Source organism: Lacerta agilis, chromosome 3 (assembly GCF_009819535.1).
Source record: "Lacerta agilis isolate rLacAgi1 chromosome 3, rLacAgi1.pri, whole genome shotgun sequence".
Lineage (NCBI taxonomy): Eukaryota > Metazoa > Chordata > Lepidosauria > Squamata > Lacertidae > Lacerta > Lacerta agilis.
The window spans coordinates 107,866,519-107,889,171 of NC_046314.1; the positions used below are offsets into that span (position 1 = coordinate 107,866,519).

At 43.0% G+C, this 22,653-nt stretch overlaps 1 protein-coding gene across 2 annotated transcripts in view; it reads right to left on the reverse strand.

Annotated features, from left to right (window-relative positions):
* PNPT1 (polyribonucleotide nucleotidyltransferase 1) overlaps positions 1-22,653 on the reverse strand; it is a 40,436-nt gene that overhangs the window by 12,333 nt on the left and 5,450 nt on the right. For both annotated transcript variants that reach the window (XM_033145114.1, XM_033145115.1), the window contains exons 8-21: positions 22,124-22,237; positions 18,397-18,583; positions 15,688-15,739; positions 14,906-14,963; positions 13,764-13,860; positions 12,233-12,335; positions 10,910-10,980; positions 9,441-9,477; positions 7,208-7,274; positions 7,034-7,123; positions 5,593-5,646; positions 5,381-5,490; positions 1,203-1,274; positions 1,040-1,103 (exon numbers count right to left, since the gene is read on the reverse strand). In XM_033145114.1, coding sequence (XP_033001005.1) covers positions 1,040-1,103; positions 1,203-1,274; positions 5,381-5,490; positions 5,593-5,646; positions 7,034-7,123; positions 7,208-7,274; positions 9,441-9,477; positions 10,910-10,980; positions 12,233-12,335; positions 13,764-13,860; positions 14,906-14,963; positions 15,688-15,739; positions 18,397-18,583; positions 22,124-22,237 — 1,176 coding nt within the window. The remainder of the gene's footprint in view (positions 1-1,039; positions 1,104-1,202; positions 1,275-5,380; positions 5,491-5,592; positions 5,647-7,033; positions 7,124-7,207; positions 7,275-9,440; positions 9,478-10,909; positions 10,981-12,232; positions 12,336-13,763; positions 13,861-14,905; positions 14,964-15,687; positions 15,740-18,396; positions 18,584-22,123; positions 22,238-22,653) is intronic.

The following is a 22,653-nucleotide window of genomic DNA, read 5'->3' on the forward strand; positions in this document are numbered from 1 at the left end:
ACTCTAGCTCTCATCAGCCCCAGACAGCATGGGAATGGTGAGGGACAATGGACAAAGTCCAGAATCATCTGGAGGGCGACAGGTGCCCCACCCCAGTTTAAAATGAAGTGACCCATCAGCTAAAAGCTCTTTTACAAAACTTAACACGAAGGATCAAGAACTCAGTATTATCATTTTTTTATTTTTTATTTTTTAGATTGTGTCCAAGGAGTACCTTGGATCCAAACAAATATAGGGTATGCCCAGTGCATATCTTTCGTCTTTAAGTCTTTGGTTCAGGACCAGCTGTGTGTCGGCAAGAGGGAAGGAGCTCTCCCTGCAACTGCCCATTGTTATTGTGATTTTGGGAGGGGGAGAAAGACAAGAGTCATTGAGCTTCTTTTAAGGGGAGAGCTTTTTTTTCTTTTAAGGAACCCACGATCTACTGGCGATCGACCAGTAACAGCCTGGCGATCGATGGGTAGATCGCGATCGACCTGTTGGACATGCCTGTAATAGTCTATAGTCAGAGATATTAAGGTGGATTTACAGTGGTACCTCGGGTTACAAACACTTCGGGTCACAAACGCTTTGGGTTATGAACTCCACTAACCCGTAAGTACAGTATATTCTGGCGTATAAGACTACTTTTTAATCCAGGAAAATCTTCTCAAAAGTCGGGGGTCGTCTTATACGCCGGGTGGAAAATCTGTGGTTGAGTATATCTCAAACTCTATATTTTAACTGGAAAAGTTGGGGGTCGTCTTATACGCCCAGTCGTCTTATATGCCGGAATATACAGTAGTTGCTCTGGGTTGCCAACTTTGCCCCAGGATGAGAATGGAAATTGCGTGACTCTGGCAGCGCAGTGGCAGCAGGAGGCCCCATTAGCGAAAGCTAAGAATGGTTTCGGGTTAAGAATGGACTTCTGGAACAAATTAAGTTCATAATCTGAGGTACCACTGTACAGCCTAACCTGTTCTAACAGGGCTGATTGTCCATTTCATGGAAAATTATCGAAACGGCAGTGAAAATCAAACACCATGGGCTCTACACTCACCCGTGGCTTGCTGAATCGCTTCCATCACAATTTTTAGGGGTATCCCCGGTAGCTTGATATCAGCCTATTGATACACAAGTGAAAAAGTTAAAATCACTATCAACAGCATCATTTTTTCTGGAACAGAGTTTTATTTCAAATTAAGAGGATTGGAGGAGCATACCTGTAAGGCAGTGATTCCTTTATTTGTTCCAGCCATTTTGAAGTCCATATCACCATGATAATCCTCTATTCCCTGCAGAAAATAAATATATTCCAAATGTCTTTCCAAGACCACAGAGGTTCTACTCACAGACCCAAAAAACCAACATCCCAGCCCTGAACATAATACAGGGGTGCAAATTCTACCACAATAGGTTAAAACAATTCCTACATTTCGGCTGCAACCACAAAACCTATACTTGCAACATATTTTCAGAGTCGGTGCCTGTCTGAGGAACCTTTAGCAGAAGTCCCCTAATTACAGTTTCATGGTTTCCTTGGAAAAAGTCAGATAACCAAGTAGGGGTATTTTGTATAAGAGTTTGAATACAACTGCACTACAAGCTTTAGCTAATTTTAAGCCAATGAAAGTGGTAAGAATTCTATTAGAGAACACTAGCTCCATCAAAAGAACTACGATTTCCAAGATTTCAGGTAAGCAGACACAATTACTGTATACCAATTCATGTATAAATCTAATGCAGAGGTCTTCAACCTTTTTGAGTCCATAGGTCCCTTGACCAACTACATTCGTTCTGCCGCACCCCTGTGGGGCTCAGGAGCCCAGTTATGTCACCCCTTGCCTGCAGAGCTGGCAGCCTCTCACCCTTTTTCAAACACCCTCCCTTGTGAAGTGTTCACTCAGCCTCCTCTCCTCCCCACTCTCCATGAGAGTCCTCCAAGCAGCCACTGCATCCACCACTGGCCTCAGAGCTGCCTCTGCTCCCGGCAACCAGCACCCCTGTCCAGCCCCAGAGCCACCATTCGCCTGGGGAGCTTGTAGCCAGGGCTGCTGCAACAAACAGCTGTGCAAGCCTTTTGGAGGCAGAGACGTGAGAGGGCATCAGAGGAGAGAGGGAAGGACAGAGGCCGGTGTTGCCCACGGCACCCCTGACCATCATTCAAGGCACCCCAGGGAGCCACGGCACACTGGTTGAAAACTACTGATCTAATGTGATGCTGTGATTAATGTGAGTTCTGTTGCAGATGTGGAAGATTTGCACGGACAGCTGATTTTGAACAACTGCCAGTCAATGTGATCATGAGGGATCTGACCAAAACCTGCCTTTAAAAATAAGCTTAAAGATATATTTGCAAATGTTTGTATGTTTCATTATCATCCAAACCAGCCTGCTACCGTTTGTAAAATATCAATTTAAATGCATAGTGCCCAGTTTAAAACTGAGGGTAATTAGAAAATGCTCATCTCTCCTCCAGACAAAGAGAGCCAGCATTTGTACACAGTGTTCTCGAAGCTACTAACATGGGTTTGGCCAAACTGCGGGAGGCAGTGAAGGATAGGCGTGCCTGGCGTGCTCTGGTCCATGGGGTCACGAAGAGTCTGACACGACTGAACGACTGAACAACAACAACATTTGTACACAGATGTCTTTTTCCTGCTTCCTTGAAAGGAGCCCCTGTAAGATACAGGCTGAGACATTCAAGGTTGCAAAAGCAAAGGAAGATAAGAACTGGCTGGAAGAGAGGTCACAACATTGACCCTGCATACCAGGTAAAATGAAGGTGCAAAGAAACTAATTAATTGGGAGTGAGATTTATAGCAATAGAAAATAATATTATTTAGAAATATATTTAATTTTATCTTTTAGGTTCATAAGAAAGAAGCATTATAAAAGATAATTCCCTATGCCCGCAATATTTTCTTAAAGCTTCTAAAGTTTCTTAAAAGCTTACTGTTTGCAGTACAGAGAGTTAAAGAGCAAGATGCATTTAAACTCGAAAGGGAAATACTAAATAATAATCATAAAACATTATCAAAAATGTATAAGATATTATTGGAGTGGGAATTAAAGGATGAGGAGGTTAAGTCGGTTATGGTAAGCTGGGCAAAAGATTTTGGCTACAATATTATGATGACGGATTGGGAAAAGTTGTGGCGAGAAGGGATGAAATTCACGGCATGTAATGCGTTAAAAGAAAATATATATAAAATGATATACAGATGGTATATAACCCCAGCAAAATTGGCAAAAATGCATAAGGGAGACAACAAATGCTGGAAATGTAAAGAAAGTGTAGGAACTTTCTATCATGCGTGGTGGGAGTGCAAAAAAGTTAAAAATTATTGGAATGAAATATATAATGAAATGAGAAAAATATTAGGATATAATTTTGTTAAAAAGCCAGAATCTCTATTATTAGGCATCATTAATACAGGAATCAAAAAAGAAGACAAAAAACTTTTCCAATATATGGCTACAGCAGCCAGAACATTAATGGCTCAAAAATGGAAACAGGACATATTACCAACTAAAGAAGAATGGATTTTGAAAATGGCAGACTATGCGGAGTTAGACAAAATGACAGGGAGAGTCAGAGAACAGCGGGATCAGAAATTTATTGAGGATTGGAAAAAAATTGCTAATTATTTGAGAAAATATACACAAGTAAATACGTTAGTAGGATTACAAGAAGCTTTGTAGAAAAAAATGAATATTGTTGTATGATGAAATAACAGATATGATATTTATTATGAAAATTAAAGCAATAATATTTGGAATAAATATAAAAACAAAGAAACGATATTGTGAAAACCAGAACGAAGGGTTGAGGGAAGTCTAGACCTTGAGAGGTCAAGATATAGAAATGTTTAATAGAAAAGAAGTGTAAATATAAGATATGTTTATATAATGTAAATGTTTGTATGTACGTTTGTAAACTCTGAATAAAAAGATTATGAAAAAAAAAAGAGCAAGATGCATTTAGAGAGCTGAAGGGGAGGGGGTGTCAAACTGAGAGCCCTTTTCTTTTTCCTTTTCCAAAAAGCCTCTTTTGAAAGATTTTTTTTTCTTTTTTCTTCTCCCCTATGTTATATATATTATAACCAATTATATTTGCCTTTGTATAAATTCTGCTTCTGTATAAAATGTGCTTGCTTAATGTAACAAGGTAAAGAGTTTAGAAAGCAAAGTATTAGTTTGTTAAAGTTTTAATTCCTTATTTGATTGAGCTGTCTGAGAATGTATACCCGAGGTCCCTTGTCTGGGTAGAATTTCTTACTTTGTATTAAATTGTCCTTATTAGCCACCTGCTTTGGAATGAAGAAGGCAAGGATGCTCTGCTATCAAGGAAGGAAAGTCTGGGCTTGGTGAAAGACTTATGGCTCTTTGTCTGCCATATATAAATAGAAGAAAGTATAGCTCTTTGTCTCCCATAAAAGGCAACAGGAAATGGGTGTATCTTTTATGATTGGTCCCAGCAAACAGCCAATAAGAATTTAGACCATGTTGATTGGTCCGGGTAGGCAACCAAAGGAGGAGCAAGGGGCTGGGTTGAGGAAATAAGTGTTGACCATCAGGGCTCGGTGAGCAGATCTCTGGTAACCATATACCACTGTGTCTATCATTTATTTGTCTGACAAATAAATTTTACTTTCGTTTCTCAACACAAGGGGGCGCTACAACCAAAAACATTAATGTCAAATCAGGTACAGTGGAACCCCGGGTTAAGCATGTGATCCGTTCCGGGTCGCCGTGCGTAATTCGAACACACGTAAAAAAAACCTGAAAACCCAGAAGTCGCGCGATTTGAGCCCTTCTGCGCATGCGCGAAGTGCACAGAAGTGTTCTGCGCATCCGGTGGTTGCGCGCGCTCCAGAAAACACTTCCGGGGAGCGGGGGTGTGTATCCTGAACGTACGCAACACGGAGCGACGCAACATGAGGTATGACTGTACTGGGTACAGTAGGCCATCAAATTATTATTCCCCATTTGAGCATTGTGGCTACTAACGAAGTGTTAAGGTGGCTGTTTCTGCATGTAAACGCTATGCATTCTCCAACATGAACTAAAAGTAAACACTGAGAACTTTTATAATCATTTTGCACTATCCAAAACACTTCATATAGGGGATCCTGTACTCCTGTAAAGCAAGCCTGTATTATTATCTCATGTTGCAGACAGAAGGGATTAAGGAGAAGAGATGGTAGTTTGTCTGAATTCATAACAGAGGAGAGGTTCAAAATGAGGGCTTCCAGATTCATAGCCAAATCTCCAAGCCACGCGTTACTGCCAATTTGTGCACAATTACCTATAATTTACACATGTCACAGGTCTGAGTTTTAAGCTAGAGTACAGATCTTTTGAATACTGAGAAACAGGCTCAATTAGGAACTCTTACCAGAATGTCTGTTAGCAAGCGATAATCCTCAATGTCTCCATTTTTTTCAGAAGTAGACCTGGAAACCAAACCAACAGCAACACCTGCGACAGGAGACGATATTGGGACTCCTAACAGTAAAAGAGAAATTATGCATTTCTGAGTTTTGGTGCCACTTCCATTGACCTATGCATAAACACATCCCAAAATACGAATTCCTCTTTGTGGAATACCTGCATCCATCAGTGCCAAACTCCCACCACAAGCAGAAGCCATTGACGATGATCCTGGAAACAGAAACCACAAGGTTATGCTATCAACCATTTTTGAGTAGTCACTAAAATAAATGATATGCATATAAATAAGTTTTTTAGCAACACAAAAGAAATGGACAACCGTTTGCCATCGTATGATTTATATTTCTCCCTGGCATAGGTGGTTTTCTTTCTAGATACAAGAAACACTCGGTTTTTGCACCATTTTGTTGCAGTTCAGAAATTTCTTTTTTTTTTAAGAATTTTTTTTATTATATTTTCCAATGAGACAACCACAATCCAACAAACAATAACAAACAAACAAAAAGAAAACAAATACAAAACTATAAAACTACAAAAAACAAAAAACAAAAATCTCATTATCTTATCCCAGTTTTTTAACATTTCATTGGGACCTCCTCCCGTCCTCTCCTCTGCGTTCATTTCCAAACCTCTTTTAGTAACTTTGTAACATTGTAATATCTACTTTCCACCCTCACATATTAATAATACAATCTTAAATCTTGATCCTTATTCTTTTAAACACATTTTAACTTCATAAAATTTTTTCTCTTTAAAACAAACCTCAAATGCCCCTCACTACCTCTTATATCCTTTCTTAACTTAACTTTGTTATACTATAGCCTATATTTCTACTGATTCCAATTCTCAATCTATTAAAAACCCAAATTAACCTATACCTAAATGTTTCTTCCAATCTCATATTCCATTTTCCCTCTGGTGTCAAATACCATAATCAATCCTTCCTTTCTACTAATTCACCCTTTACCCCACACCTCTCTTGCCCATTTGTTTCCCATTCTTCAACTTTCCCACACACCCACAGTCTCCCCCCCAACATGCCACCAGTCCAGATTCTCCTTCTCCTATTATCTCATCTAACGCTGGCTTGACTTCTTTCCTTTTCACTTCTACACTTCCCTTCAAAAGTAGCTTCTTCTCCAGAGCATAATCTTCTTCTTGATAACTTGTTTCAATAAGGTTGTAACAAAGTTTCTTTTGCCCACTCTCAAGTTTCTGCTGGTTCAGAAATTTCAGCCAATGTCTGCAACAGTAAATGGTCTAAAGACATGTGCTCAAATTATGGGGGAAACAGAAGGGAGTCCCCAATGAAATCCACAAACATTAGTCCAAAGCCCATTAGCCAATTCATGACCCTTTGCGCCTTCTACAAAGGGGGGAAATCTCAAAAAGTAACGGTGGTGGACCTCCTCCTTTGCCGTTCCCATTAGCCTTGTGATAAGGGCCCTGCAAGATTTCAAATCACAGGCATGGGGCGAGGGGAAATAGCTTTATCAGCGCAAGCATTTCTGCTTGCCCGATGGAAGGATCTGCTTAGCGCTAAGTTGAATTCCACCCACACATTCTGAGCAATAGCTAAATAATAAAAATCAAATACCATTTGACTCCAGTACTTCTGAAGTAACCCTTATTGTGAAAGGGAATTCACTGGGAATCACGGGCTTCAAAGCCTTCTCTGCAAGTGCACCTACAAGTGAAAAATCACGTTGTGAATTACAAGGAGTCATTCAGTTTCAGTCTTAAACATTCAGCTTCTTCTATTCTTACTCACCATGGCCAAGCTCTCTTCTATTCATGCCAGTAATTTTGCCAATCTCGTTAGTTGCGTATGGAGGAAACTGCAAAATTTTTAATATATCAAGAAGGGGAGAAAGTCAATATAATGCTTTTCTGATTGTCAGCATTCATTTCAAGGCAAACGCCCGTGGAATTCACCCAAAAGGATAAAAATATGCTCGTGCAATGAGTCATTTGCAGAGTTATTAATATGCTACCCTTTGGAATAATCTTCAGCCACATATTTTAAGTTGTACACTTTCACAGCCGTCACGAAAACAATATGACCTTTAAAAAATAAACTATCTGACTTATCCTATGCGGGGTTATGCACACCTAATGAAAGCAACAATCTTAAGTAGATCAGAGTGAATACTTGCACTATAATTTGAAGTGATACAACCTCCAGACGTTTTTTCAGTTAAAGTAGCTTTACTTAGAGTTGCATCTTAAAACTTCAGAATGGTCTTAATGCTGAAGTTCAACCATCTTTCACAATAATCTATGTAGCTTCAGTACTCAAAACATTTCACTATCAATATAATCTGGATAAGCTAAGGGGCAATTTGGGATGCAGTTGGCGCTGTAGTGTAAACCACAAGAGCCTAGGGCTTGCCGATCAGAAGATGGGCAGTTCAAATCCCTGTGACGGGGTGAGTTCCCATTGCTCGGTCCCTGCTCCTGCCAACCTAGCAGTTCGAAAGCACGTCAAAGTGCAAGTAGATAAATAGGTACCGCTCCGGTGGGAAGGTAAACGGTGTTTCCGTGCGCTGCTCTGGTTTCACCAGAAGTGGTTTAGTCATGCTGGCCACATGACCCAGAAGCTGTATGCCGGCTCCCTTGGCCAGTAAAGCGAGATGAGCGCTGCAACCCCAGAGTCGTCTGCGACTGGACCTAATGGTCAGGGGTCCCTTTACCTTTAAGGGGTGATTTACTAATTGTCCTCTTAATAAGAGGGTGGGAAATAGAAAATTTCCAGTGGATCAGGTTCCTTTGCGCAAGCAGCTACAGAGAATTTTCAGTAATCACCTATCTGGTTCTGTACTCCTGGATCAGACTGATCCCACTGCTACTGTTATTACAGGGATCCGGGAGTCCATTTGACTTACAAAGTGTTCGGAAACAAAGGTGCAGCTTCCGATTGGCTGCAGGAAGCTCCTGTAGTCAATCAGAAGCCACGTCAGATTTGGGTTCTACTCACTTCCAGGTTTGTAGCGTTCAGGAGCCAAAACGTTCGACTCACAAAGAGACCAGGATCCAAGGTACGACCATATTTCCACCATCTACTACTGCTACATTTATATCTCACATTTCCTCCAATGAGCTGAAGGTGGAGCACAAGATTCTCCCCTTCCCCATTTTATCCTCAGAACCCTATGAGGTAGGCTATGCTGAGAAACTGTGACTGGTCCAAGGTGAACTTCTTGGCCCAGTGTAGATTCCAAGGTCCTAGCTTAGCACTCTTAACCACTACACCACACTAGGGTATGGTGGACTCACTCCAAACCTAATCTTCCCCTAATCTTGATCTCTTGCTATCTTTCATACATGCTCTGGTGTGTTTGAGAGACAGAGAGAGATTAGGTAGAGGCAATTATGGGTGCTTTAGCTGAGATTCATGGGTGCTTTATCATTACAGGTGGTTGTACCAGATGACTCTTGGGGTCCCTTCCAATTCTACAGTTCTATGATCCTATGATTAGGAGGAAGAGGAGGAGGAGGAGAAGTCCTCCCATTTATTTGCTTTTGGAGAGCAAAGCAACCAGCAGACATAGCTTGTCAACAGCAGTCTCAACAAAGGTTTTCTCCTTTCCAAAAACGAGCAAGAAGCAAAGGAGCCTGTTTGTTTCAAATACCAGTGCTATTAAAGTCAGGGTGAGGGGAGAAGAGGCTTTATTTATGGTACATCATATTCAGCTGCTTTTCTTTTTTAAAAGAGAGCACCCAAAGCAGTGTACCGTATTAAAACCACAAAACAATTAAATACATTCTAACATCGTACAACTGTATACACTCTGACACCACAATGCAGATGGACAAACAATTCCACATACAGCCTGTCTCCCTAGAGGAGGCTCTGAAGCAGCCTGCATGCAGCTTTCAGGCCTCAGGAACGGGCTCCAGATATAAAGAAAGTAATTCGAGAACAAGCCCCTATATTTTCAGAGTAATTTCTCCTAATAATTAAGCACAAATGCTGTTTATGAAGCTGAAGTGAGTTCTCATACCTCGTAGTGGAGCATGAAGTTCTTCTCTTTTATTCCACTAAAAACAGAAACAAGTGTTAAAAAGAACTAAATGAGCTGTAAGTAATTTACTTACACCAGGAACCCTTCGAAGCTTCTGCCGACTCTGCCTCTATCTGGAAGGGGATGGGTACAAACGAGGGGTAGGCACCTAAAGCATTCCTCCGATGCCATGCCTGCCTGCAAATTCCTTTAAACCTCTAGAAAGGCACCCTTGGCTCATAATGCTAGGAAACAATGGAAGGTTTTTTGTTTGTTTCTGTAATACCTTAAATACTAGGGGAAATTCTTTTCCCGGGAAGGCCCTGCCTGACTGCCTCTACCAGAGCTCAGAGAACAAAATTAGGGTACACGAAGCTACTCTATCGTTAAAACAAAGTGCATATGAGCCTGGCTTATGCTTCATTGCGAAGTTGGGTGAGCAGCAGACCAACAACAGATTAAATAATTTTTATCTGAGTAATCGTTTGCATACAGGAGGCGACCATTTCTCATGGGTGTTCCGATCCTGTTCCATCTTTGATCACGTGCCAATTGGACACGGCTAAGATGGTTGCCGCCTATATGGGCAAAACCATGTTCATAGAATCATAGAGTTGGAAGAGACCATAAGGGCCATCCAGTCCAACCCCCAGAAAAGTGTTAGAAGTTTTTTTCTGATACTGAATAACAGATGAGGCAGCCTTTGTTATCAATTCCTGCTCGCTGCTAAAGCAAAGTCGTTGTTTTAATATATCCTGCCATTTCTCAATACATCTGCCCCACTGATTAGGATTTGTCCTTAACCAGTTAGAACTATCCCCTAAGGATTAACTGACTCACATTCTAGTTGCCCGACCCAATAAAAGTTTTGTCCCTACAGAAACAAGCAAAAAGAAAGAAAGAAAGAAAGAAAGAAAGAAAGAAAGAAAAGAAAAGAAAAAACCCAGCAACTTTCTTCTTAGGAAAGCTTTAATAACAACTTTTGCACTGTACTGTTTCAGGATTACTTCCAAGTTCAACTTAGCTACGTTATTTTGACATTCTTTTTTTGCATGTGGCCAGTCTTGATTTCTCTGAAGGGGCTGTATATACCCATTTTCAATAATGTTTAGAGAGATTGCCTTCAAAGAAAAGGTGATTTCATATGAATGTTGGAAGCTGCGCCACCCCTGATCAGATCTGCCCACACAGTCCAGTTTATCAACTCTTTACTGGCAGCAGCCTGCCCCAAGCTCTCAGGCAGGGAGAAGTCTTCACCACTGTCTGCCACCTGATCCTTTTTAAATGGAGATGCCAGGATAGAACCAGGGATCTTCTGCATGCAAAGCATGAAGCTCTACCACTGAGCTATGGCCCCTCCTGATTTACTTGAAGATTATGAACACAAGGTCCTAAAGAGTCGCATGGTGCAATTAACACGCCAAAGTCAAGTTGGGGTTTGAAAGGAGAAGGGATGGTGGTATATATACCTTAAAGCTGTTGTGATAACGTCAGATTTTACACTCGATTCCAGTGAGTCAAACGTAACTGTGCAGAGGACCTAGAAAACAAAGGTCTATTGAAAATACCGTGGTTTAGGGGAGAGGAATTAAGTTCTCAACAAATAAGAAAGTGCAATGATTCAAAAGCAAAACACATAAAAACCCAGATAAGGTAAGCACTGCTCTGGGCACAAGAAAATCACAATGATATCAGAAGGGGAATCATTGACATGCACAGTGTGCACTGCACTGTTTTGGATTTACAGAGAACAACTTCAAGCTTCAGCCCTTCCCCCCTTTCTTGGTTACAAGTTCTGCTAATTATGAACCAATCTAGAGGGCACATTTGCTATTCAAGCCCTCCCACCGGATACCGATTACAGCTGGGCGGGTCACTAATGCAGTTCAAAGGTGTGACAACTTTTAAATTGAAATTTGTTAGAAGAACCTGCAGTAAAATATACACACAGTTCTTCTGAACAGATTTTCTTTTTTTGGTGGGAGGGGAAGAACTACCACACACACAAACACACACCCTCTCTCTACACACACACACACACACACATATATACATATATATACATATATATATACACACACACACACACACATATATACATATATATACATATATATACACACACACACACACACATCCATATACACATACACCTCAAATATACAGTGCTTTTTTCGGGGGGACGGGGGCGCATACCCCTAAACATTTTGTGAATCTAAGTTTGGTCTCATTGAGGGGCAGTATTTCAATATGAGTAGGAAAATGAGAGCACCCCTAAACATTTTTTTTTAAAAGCACTGAACACACACGCAGTGCTTTTTCTAAAAAAAATGTTTGGGGGTACTCTCATTTTCCTACACGTATTGAAATACTGCCCCTCAAATGAGGCCAAATTTAGATTCTCATATATATATATATGAGAATTTATCACCCTTCAATTTAAGCAGAGCAGCAGGTCTGATTCATAGATGCTGTTATTTTAAGCAATTCGCCCACGGGGAACCTTTTCATTCACTGACTCACACATCCCCCACACAGTGCGGTTTTTAATAGTGATGCAGAACGTACGTATACTCTAATTTTATAAGAACGCTCGGAGGAAGTTGGTAATGATTTTGCACTTATTCAAATAAAGAATAAAGTTTATTTCAGGAGCTTATCCACACCATCTACCGTAAGCCCATTTCGTAAATTTCATTTTAGTTGCTGACCCACGGCCACTGAACCGCAGTATTTTTATTTTTCATTTTTGAGTAAAATAAAAAATAGAAAAAAGGAAGATCAGTGAATACCTGGGTTTGGCCTCTCTGAAATAACGCTGATCCATGAAGGGTTTTGAACATGTCCACCTCGCAAGTGATGTTTCTAAGTGAAGTCAAGTCTCGACCATCACATCTATGGGAATAAAGAAACAGAGGACAGGTTCCACAGGTTCCTCCCACCTCAGCTCTAGATTTGGCCTGCATTCATGAAAATTTGGAGTCCAATGCAAGTGTTATGTAAGGTTCGTGTGATGGTGCTTCACGAGTAACAGAGCAGGAGCCCAAACAGTCTTTTGGCCGTTTTATTGTGCAAACTATTTACAGTTCAGAGCTACAAAAAGCATGTCTGTCTCAGTCGCTGGCAGAATCTGGGAGTGGCCCCTTCCCCAGCATAATAGCTTCGGCACCCCAAGTCTCCACCTACCCTCCTTGTGTTTAACCCCTCTGTGCAATTGGGGTACCAGAAATGGCGTGCTTCCCTCCTGACCAGCCGAACGAGGTGAGCGCAGGATCTCGGCAACATCCCCAAGCAGTCTCCCCGCCAGATTCCCTGTTTGCCGCTCCTGGCTGGCTGAGGTGCTGGGGCTCTTTGCAGCATCCCCAAGCCCTCTCCTCTCCCAGCTGGCCCCTTTCCCTTCCTCCCCACTGGAGGTGTGGCTGCTTTCCCCCCTGGAAGAGGTGCTGCTGCTCAATTGGCGTCGGGGCTCTCTGTATGCTAACGGACCCTCCGTTCCCCTCAGCGGGCCAGGTGGCAGTTCCCTGACATGTTATTATGGATATAACTGGGGGAAAGCGATGATTGCGGCTATCACCCTTGCCTCTAGTGCTGCCTGATGTGCACACATTTGAAGCCACAAATAAGGCCCCAAAGAGAGCAGGTTTTGGCCTCGGTCACACACTGCTTTTAAACATACTCAAACAAAACCATGATTTAAGGCCATTCGGTTGAAACCACAATATAAAGCATACTGCTGCACAGCACTAAAACCACGGGCGATTTGTTCCTCCTCTGCTCCTGCTGCATTGCTGGGAGCGAAACAGTGAAGCGCCCTAGCATTACATGCAAACCCAGACTTGTAGATTGTTTCCCTCCAAACAAACTGCAAGCTGTAACCAAGGCTTGTTCCTGGCTTATTGCTGCTTTTGGTTCGTTTATAGCACATTCTTAACCAGGCCTACTCAGAAGTCAGATATATTAAATTCAGTGGGCAAGTAAGGGGGCTTAGCACTGAGCCTTAGTTCCTGGAATTGCCTACCCCCTGCAATTTTTAGCCTTGTGCTCCAGCATGTTGTGTGCTCACCTTTAAGCCATAGTTAAGCTTAACTATGGGCTTAAAGCAATGAGCAAACCAGGCCAGGACCTATGTACCACAAAGTGGGAGCATACTGATAGTTCTAGGTGTGTGAGCATCGATTCCTTAAAGGGACCATGTGCACGCTGCTTGGTATGCATGGCCACTGCAAACTGGCGCAAAGATGCTGCTGCTTTCAGCCTTTCAGTGTCCTTATTCCACAGATGAACCTGTTTTAAACACAGCGACCTGGAAAACACCGTCTTTACCTCCTGTATTCATTCAGAACAAGATTTCTAAAGACTTCCTTCAAAACAACGTTAAAAGATTCCATGATTTCATAACACTCCACTTCTGGGAACTTTTCTAGAGAGAAAGAAGAAAATTGAAACAACACCTCAAACACAACGCTTATTTCCCCAGCTATATGACCAGAAGGGAAGTAAAAGGAATTTATGACAGTAGGTGTTACCCCCATCTGAAGCACTTGCTTTAAATTTTCAGTTAAAAGAATTGGCAGGTCTGATGCTCAAAGCACCTAGGAGAATGGCTGGGGCATAAGATGAAGACAAAGAGCTGTGCCAGCCTAGAGCCGACACACTGATTATCCTCAGTGCTGTCATGGGACAGCAGTGGGGCTCAGCCCTTCTCCTGAAATGCCGCCCCCTCGCCTGTAAGGATCCTGCTGGTGACACTACTGTCCACCTGCATGTTTGGTGGGCAGAATGGTGAGCTCTGCACCAGTGGAGTGAAGCTGGCATGAGCCCATGGGCAGGGGGGACACTTCCGCATCACACACGCACACACTGGCACAAAGGGGGTTTGGATTACAGTGTCTGGCTGGTTTCTGTCTCTTTTCATTAAGCAGGTACACAGTAGAGAGCCCAACACAAGCCAAAAGTATTCTCAGTGCCTTTGGAGGTCAGAATGGACGATTGGTTTGGGGGGGGGCACATGTTTCATTCTTCAGCATCTTCATCCTCAACATTCACAACAAGGAGGACTATAGCATAGGCTTAGTTCTCATGGGTGCAATTCTGCCCAGACACGTTTATCTCTTCTGATCGCAAAGCAGGGGTACATATGACCGAATGCTCATTAAAAATACAACCCCCCCCCCAAGAAACCCCACACTGGATGTCAATCTTCTCTCTCATGTACTGGTTTTCTATTTGCAGAGAATGTTAAGAAATGAGCCAAGAAGCATTTGATCATGTGATGTCCCCCTGCAATCAGAAGTGGTACAGCCCCGACGCACGTTCACAATCTGAATAAGAACCAGGCTGCCGCAAACAGCTGTATCCCCAAGTCTATGAAAACATGTTTGACTGCCGTACGCAGAACTGTAAGACAAACCCTAGCAAAGTAAAACATTTTAGAACATGTAGAGTCAATTATGAGAGTGTCTGACCTTTCAGCTGCTCTTCTGTTTCAAGTCTGATTTTGTTAACTGCTTCATCTCTTGAGATCTAGGATGAAAGATATCCATTGACACATTTTGAATTTTATTAAGATGAGCTATAGAATCTCTTGCACATCCTATGCTTGGGAGCTAATGTACATCAGCACGCAGAGACCATAGAAACACACTTCCCTAGAGAGTCACGCCACTCAGTAGATGTAATCATAGAATCATAGAGTTGGAAAGGACCCTGAGGGTCACCTGGCCCAACTCCAGGCAATGCAGGAACCTCAACTTGATGATACATGACAGATGACCATCCAAACTCTGCTTATGTATGATCTAGCCGAGATCATGAAAAAGCTTTTACCCTGTGCATTCTCCCAATGTATGCATGCTGGCACCACTGATGGGGAACACTTCTAATTGCCACAGTATGCACGTGGTTACCATTTTATGCTGGCCCTCAAACTTAGAAAGGAATAAAGCAGCAAAAGACTTCTGCCCCCCAACTCAGTGGTGGAGCTAGAGCCTTTGGAGATACACTTCTTGTTCTTTGCACCGGGAGGGCACTGTGGTGCAGAAGAGAGCAGACAAACTGAGGAGAAAGTGTATGGGCAGAAAGGTTCTTTACATTGTCGTTTACATTTCATCTAACGAGAGGAACGAATTCAGAGCAGAAAGACCTAGACGGGAGTTGTGTGCATCTCTTTAAAACTGGCTGAAGCCAAACAACGAAAACCCGAGAAGCGGTTCAAGCGCAATTTACCAAAATGCATTTAAGTACTCACTTTATCATGCGTGAAGTCGGAAAACACAGCAGTGATCTTTCCAGATGCAAGTCTTCAAGAACAGAAAGGTGGAGGAGAAAAGAGAAAGACGAAAAATTATAGCCAAATCATATCTGAATGCCAACCTGGTTGATCCCCCATGACATTTAAAGCAGCAACACAGGACAAGCAGAGAAAACAACAGGTGCTATGCATAAATCCTAGCCAGACAGGCCAAGTCCCAAGTGACAGTTCTTCTCTGGTACCTCATATATTCTGTCTCCAGAAGTACCCCCATCTGCCTTGAAACAGACCGCAAAAACCAAACAGCTGTGCCAAGAAGATGAAAAGAAGCATAAATGCAACACGTTTTGCCCACCTGAGTCCCACATGTTAGAGGTCTCTCAAGCAAAGAGAAGCCCTGCCATTTCCATCAGTTCAATACTGAGGAAGTTTATTCTTGCTGCTTCATCCTACGAACCGCTACAGAGAAAACTAGAGCAGAATAGTGGGCACCAGACTACTACAACACCGCTGCTCTTGTTTTATTTAAATAATGCTGTGCAAGGCATTTTATAGAACAATGTAAGTCAAATGTTGGCACCTCTTCAGAGCAACCCACAATCTTAGGTTAATGTGGGGGCGGAAGGGGCAGTATAATCCCCTCCCCGTTCCAACAGTCAATCATTCAATGAAGATGTTTAGCTGTCATTGGGCAGTTTTGGGTGTGTGTGTCTCTTTCCATCCTAAATATTTTATTGTACTTCTGCAAACCTCAGTCCAATAATACCTCCCCCTCTTACACATGGCTGTTGATGTTTCAGCTGCATAAGCAACAACACTCAAAAGGACTGAGTGGCGATTAGATCTAGAACAATACACAGTCCTAACGCAATAGACAAAGTCAGCATGCGATGTGACCCTGAAGACTACCAGCATGTCACCTTAGGCACTCGGAACACACTTGGAACTGCAGCCAAATTGCAGCAGTGCTGTAATTACTTCGGCAAAAGCTGTTGTGCCCATACTGAAGGTGGGAAGGTTGAGGCCGAGAGGGAATTACTTGTCTAAGGCCAGCACCTGGTTTTCTACAGCACAGGTGAAATTTACAATGAGAATTTCTAGCTTATTCTTTTTACTGAGACACTAGCTTTCCAATCTGCACAGTGGAAAGAATGATTGAATGCTGTTGCAGACAGGTATGAAATAAAGCCTAACTATTTGTCATGAAGCAACAGAAGAAAGAACACCCCGCCAGAAAACATAAGATAAGGCCGCTATAAGGCAGGCTTCCTCAACCTCACCCCTCCAGATGTTTTTGCCCTACAACTCCCATGATCCCTAGCCAGCAGGACGAGTGGTCAGGGATGATGGGAAATTGTAGTCTCAAAACATCCTGGAGGGCTGAGGTTGAGGAAGCCTTGCTATAACGCAAAGATGTTGGACAGACTCCGGCACTTCGCAGCCTCTCCGTTCAAGGCAGATTCCCAAAATATTGCTCAAGGTGGTTGTGAAGAACAAGGTGGAAGTTCAAGCTGATTCAATAGCAGGTTTCATACAATTCACAGGGAGAACCTCACTGCTCCAGGCTACACGCATATGAAAACACCCCTCTTGCTCTCTTCAGTTATTGGACCACATGTGCCAAGTAAAATATGCAGCTTGACACAAACAATTTTTTCCCTTAAAAAGAAAAGAATGGGCTTCTTCTTTAATTAAAATAAACCGTGGGGTATGAATTATTCTTAATTCATAAAAGACAGTCCAACCGCCTTTACAGAGACGGTGAACTAAGAGGTTGCTTTCACTTAATGCTGATATTTTTTAGTACAACCCACTTTAAGCCCCAGTGGCAGTTGGGGGGGGGGACACTTTTTTTTTTTTTTTAAAGGAAATTTGTGTGCCTTGTTATCCTGGCAGCCAGCTCTGTCCCGTTTTCTTGTCCAGAGACAGAAGGCAGCATCAGCAGCTGGACGGACAGGGGCCAAATGGGTCAAAAGATTCTGCCAGCTACAAAGCTGAAAATTTCCCCAAGATGAAAAGCACCACCGTCATTGCTGAGCAGTATTTTGTGAGACACTGTTTCGTCAGCAGTGCCTAGCTGAGGACAAGGATGGTGGGAAGCACACAGTGAAAAGGTTTTAACGTTCTGTTCAGATCCCTTGCTCTGCTCCGTACGCTGTGTTCCCAAAAGCAGAGATGGGTAGCCTGCAAGCCCAGTGGTCAGGAATGATGGGGGTTGGAAAAAAGCACTACTCAGAGGGTCACAGGTTCTCCCTCCCTGGGTCCTTGGGGGCAGTCCTAAAAGTGAAATATTGCATATCCCTCTAATATCCCCCACCAAACTGTTTTTTCTTCCACAGCTTCAGAATTTCAGGGAATTTCACATTCACCAAGGATTAAGCAAGCCTATTTTTACCAGCACAATTTAGGCTCCTACGTACAAAGGAGGATTAGTAAAGAAAGGCAATTACTAACACAAATATAATTAGTGAAGGGTACCAAACAGAAGAGAAAGTGATCAAGAGCTGGGCTCTTATTTAGCATATGACTGGAACAGTTTTAACGTATCCTTCTCTTTCCGTATCATAGCAGCTTTTGTTGTGCTTTGAAGGTGGATGAAAATTTATGTAGGTGTATTTTAGATTTTTAAAATAAGAAAACCCTAAATTCAGCTACTATATCTGCAGTTGCAGCCCACGTAGCCCAGAAAACCTTTTGCGTACTTACTGCTTTGCACATTCCACGATCTGCTCAGGAGCAGTGAATAGCTTCTGCACGGTTCTCTTGGCAACGCCCTGTTCCTTTGCCAGCTGTTGTATGCCTTGAATTATTTGCTGGGTATGCTTCACGCCCACTTTGATAGCATGGCAAAAGTCCTGTTGCAATACGTTCTCGGCCGCAGCCTCCAACATCACTATTCAAATTCAGAGATGGGAAAGTCAGTCACAGCTGTCTTCTTCGACTGATACATTTCAGCTATCAACCAATATCACAGAGAAACCCAAATGGCCAGTGTGGATTTTGAAAACAGAAGCTAAAAACTTAACCTGCACTCTCGCAACGCAGGTAATTTCATTATGACATTGATCCTGCCAAAGTAGAAACAATAAGCCATGAGACATCACATACAGTCGTATGAATGCAACAGCCTGTTGGATCAGACCAGTGGCCCATCTAGTCCAGCACCCTGTTCTCACAGGGGCCAACCAGATGCCTGTGGAAAGCCTAAAAGCAGGAACTGAGCCCAACAGCATTCTCCCCTCCTGAGCTTTCCAGCAACTGGCAACTACAGTGGAGACAGATCATTGTAGCCTTATCATCCATGTCTAATCCTCTTTTAAACTCATCCAGGTTGGTGGCCATCACTGCTAGGGCTGGGCGATATATCAATATATTGTCCAAAACCGGTTTGACATCCATATTGTGATATCGGATCCGGTTTAATAATTCTTGATCTGGCAATGTATCTTGAATCGTGTATATATATGTGTGTGCGTGCTATGCAAAAAACCCACAACGTGAGGGAAACTGTGAAGCCAGCCAATGCTTCTCTCGATTCCCGCAGCCCCTGTTATCTCTGTCGGCTCAGCTCTCCCGACTCCTGCAGAGGGCAGCGAATCACTGGCAAAAATCATGATGCAGGGAAAAACATGAAGCCAGCCAATGCCTCTACATAGCTCCATCCTTATTTCAACCATCATGATATATCAATATATTGTGATGCTTTGCTGGTGATATATCACGATGTTGAAAACCAGATATTGCCAAGCCCTAAACACTGCTTCTCCTGGGAGCAAATGCTATAGTTTTTTTTAATAAAGATTTTATTGGTTTTTTTCAAAACAAAGAACAACAAAACACATAAAACAACACATACACAACATTCAAAACATAATAAAAAAACAAATACAAACCACCACTAAGAACACCAATAATTCTTTTGGAGTGCCAATTGTCAAATTTAAGTCCAATTAATCCCGTACTCACGGCCTCCGTGTTTCTCCTTTTTTTTCCTGATCAGGTAGAATGATGCGCTCAGTGCCGGCGGCAGCCGCCGCTTTGTCAGCCCGGTTGGGGCATGTCTCCTCAGCCCGGCACCGTTGTCCCTTCACTCCCGTGCCCCTTTTACAAGGGGCACGAGAGAAGGGTTCAGTGCCATAGTGGGCTCGCTGGAGTGCCCATGCCGCGGAACGCTCGATCCGCGGTTTTAGCGGAGCCCCACTGTGCGGTAGCGGGGCTCCTACCCCCGGGCTGGCCTGGGTTGTCTCGCTACCGAAACGACCCACGACCGCCCGCAATGGCGTCCTCGCCGGAAGTCGTAAATGTTATAGTTTAACCATGTGCTGTGTGAAGAAGTATTTTCTTTTGTCTATCCTGAATCTTCCAACAATCAGCTTCATTAGATGTTGCCAAGTTCTAGCTCTGCGAGGGAGAGAAACCTTTCTCTATTCATGCAGTGGGTAAGAACGGTAGACTCGTAATCTGGGGAACTGGGTTCGCGTCTCCGCTCCTCCACATGCAGCTGCTGGGTAACCTTGGGCAAGTCACACTTCTTTGAAGTCTCTCAGCCCCACTCACCTCACAGAGTGTTTGTTGTGCGGGAAGAAGGGAAAGGAGAATGTTAGCTGCTTTGAGACTCCTTCGGGTAGTGAAAAGCGGGATATCAAATCCAAACTCTTGTTCTTCTTCTCCATACCATGTGTACTTTTATACTTCTATCATGCTTCCTCTTACTCGTCCTTTTTCTGAACTAAGAAGTCTCAAATCTTGTAACCTTTCCTCATAAAGGAGTTACTCCATTCCCTCGATCATTTTGGTTACCTTTTTCCAACTCTACAATGTTGTTTTTGAGGTGAGGCAGCCAGAAATGTACAGAGTTTTCCAAATGTGGTTGCACCATTGATTCAAAGAAAGACATCCTACCTACAAAGTTTCAGCCCAATTAAAAAATTTAGTGAATGACCTAAAAAAACCTGAGGAATCAGGAAACCACTGAAGTTTAGACCTGGTTCATACACATCAAAATCCTTCAACACATCTCTCAGCCCCTCAATGTTCAGTGCAAGAACCAAGAATTATTGCGCCTGAAGTTATCTGAGGTGATACATAAAGTCTAACTGCAGTGTTTTGATCTGTGGTTGCTGACTCACACATGCTACCGGTAGTCAACTAGTGATGAATATGCGTATGTGAACCAGCCCTTGGAGAGAGGCGCACACAGGTTTTTAAATGAGCCTTCGCAAGGCATGACCAAACTTGGCCCTCCAGATGTTTTGCGACTACAATTTCCACCATCCCTGACCACTGGTCTTGTTAGCTAGGGCAGTGTTTTTCAACCACTGTTCCGCGGCACACTAGTGTGCCGCGAGATGTTGCCTGGTGTGCCGTGGGGAAAATTGCAAAATTACTTTATATATAGTCAATATAGGCACAGAGTTAATTTTTTTAACATTTTCTAATGGTGGTGTGCCTCGTGATTTTTTTCATGAAACAAGTGTGCCTTTGCCCAAAAAAGGTTGAAAAACACTGAGCTAGGGATTATGGGAGTTATAGTCCCAAAACATCTGGAGGGCCAAGTTTGGCCATGCCCGATTCTAAGCCTTCTCTCAGCGCTGTCACTCTCACAGGCAGGTTTGGTAGGGATGCAGGAGAGGGCCTTCTCGATGGCTGCTCCCAGACTTTGGAACTCTCCCTTCCTAGAGAGATTAAGCTGGCTCCCTCCTTGTTGTCCTTCTGCTGGCAGGTGAAGACTTTCTTGTTCCAGCAGGCTTTTGGAAACCAACTGTTTTTAAGGAAGGGGCTGGTGCTGTGATATTCTATTAATGCTTTGTAATTTTTAAGGACTGATTTTTTTTCTGTTCTTAGTAACAGCTAAGTACAGGAGAAAAAAAAATCCCAGTCCTTAAATTTTTTAGCAGTAAGCTGCCAAGTCCCTTTTAGGGAAAAAGGTGGAATATAAATAAATAGGTAAAGGGTAAAGGGACCCCAGACCGTTAGATCCAGTCATGGACAACTCTAGGGTTGCGGTGCTCATCTCACTCTATAGGCCGAGGGAGCCGGCGTACAGCTTCCGTGTCATGAGGCCAGCATGACTAAGCCGCTTCTGGCAAAACCAGAGCAGTGCACGGAAACGGCGTTTACCTTCCCGCTGGAGCGGTACGTATTTATCTACTTGCACTTTGATGTGCTTTCGAACTGCTAGGTTGGCAGGAGCAGGGACCAAGCAACGGGAGCTCACCCCGTCGCGGGGATTCGAACCGCCAACCTTCTGATAGGCAAGCCCTAGGCTCTGTGGTTTAACCCACAGCGCCACCCGTGTCCCTATAAATAAATAGGATACCAGTAATAACAATAATCATAAGGCTGACACCTGCTTAGCTTTAAAATAGCAAAAAATGGCTCCATACCATATCCTGGCCATTTTACTAGTAAATAATCCATTTGAATCACTTACCAATTTGGCTACGAGGGGCTCCAGAGACCACTAAATCCAAAGTGCTGGAAGACATTTCTTTTCGTGTGGGATTCACAACAACTTCGCCGTCAATCAGTCCTACCCTCACAGCACCTGAGAAGATACTCCATAAATTAAGATATTCCATCAGTTAGCTTTTTGCAACTAAGGCAACACTAACTCAAGAGCTTGTGAGGTTAGTTTTCAGATGTGCTTTTAACACAGAAAAGCTAATGCGGTTTGGGAGAACTGCATAGGGCTTGACAACTGATTAAATTCAAGAGATTTTGCTGTGACACACGAGTATTTCAGCAGCTGCACCGCTAAGAGAGCTGCCTACTCTTAGTTTGCCTGTACTGGGCACAACTGATAGGGATGGGGATTTAGCTCTGTTCAAACAAGTACAATACAACTTGGTCTATCTGTGCTTTGACTGCAAACAAACTCTGCTCTACATAGTAGATAAGAGAACCGAGGAACTAGTTCCCAGGGGGGCAATTTAGCAGTCCCCTCCCTTGCTGCACAGCAAA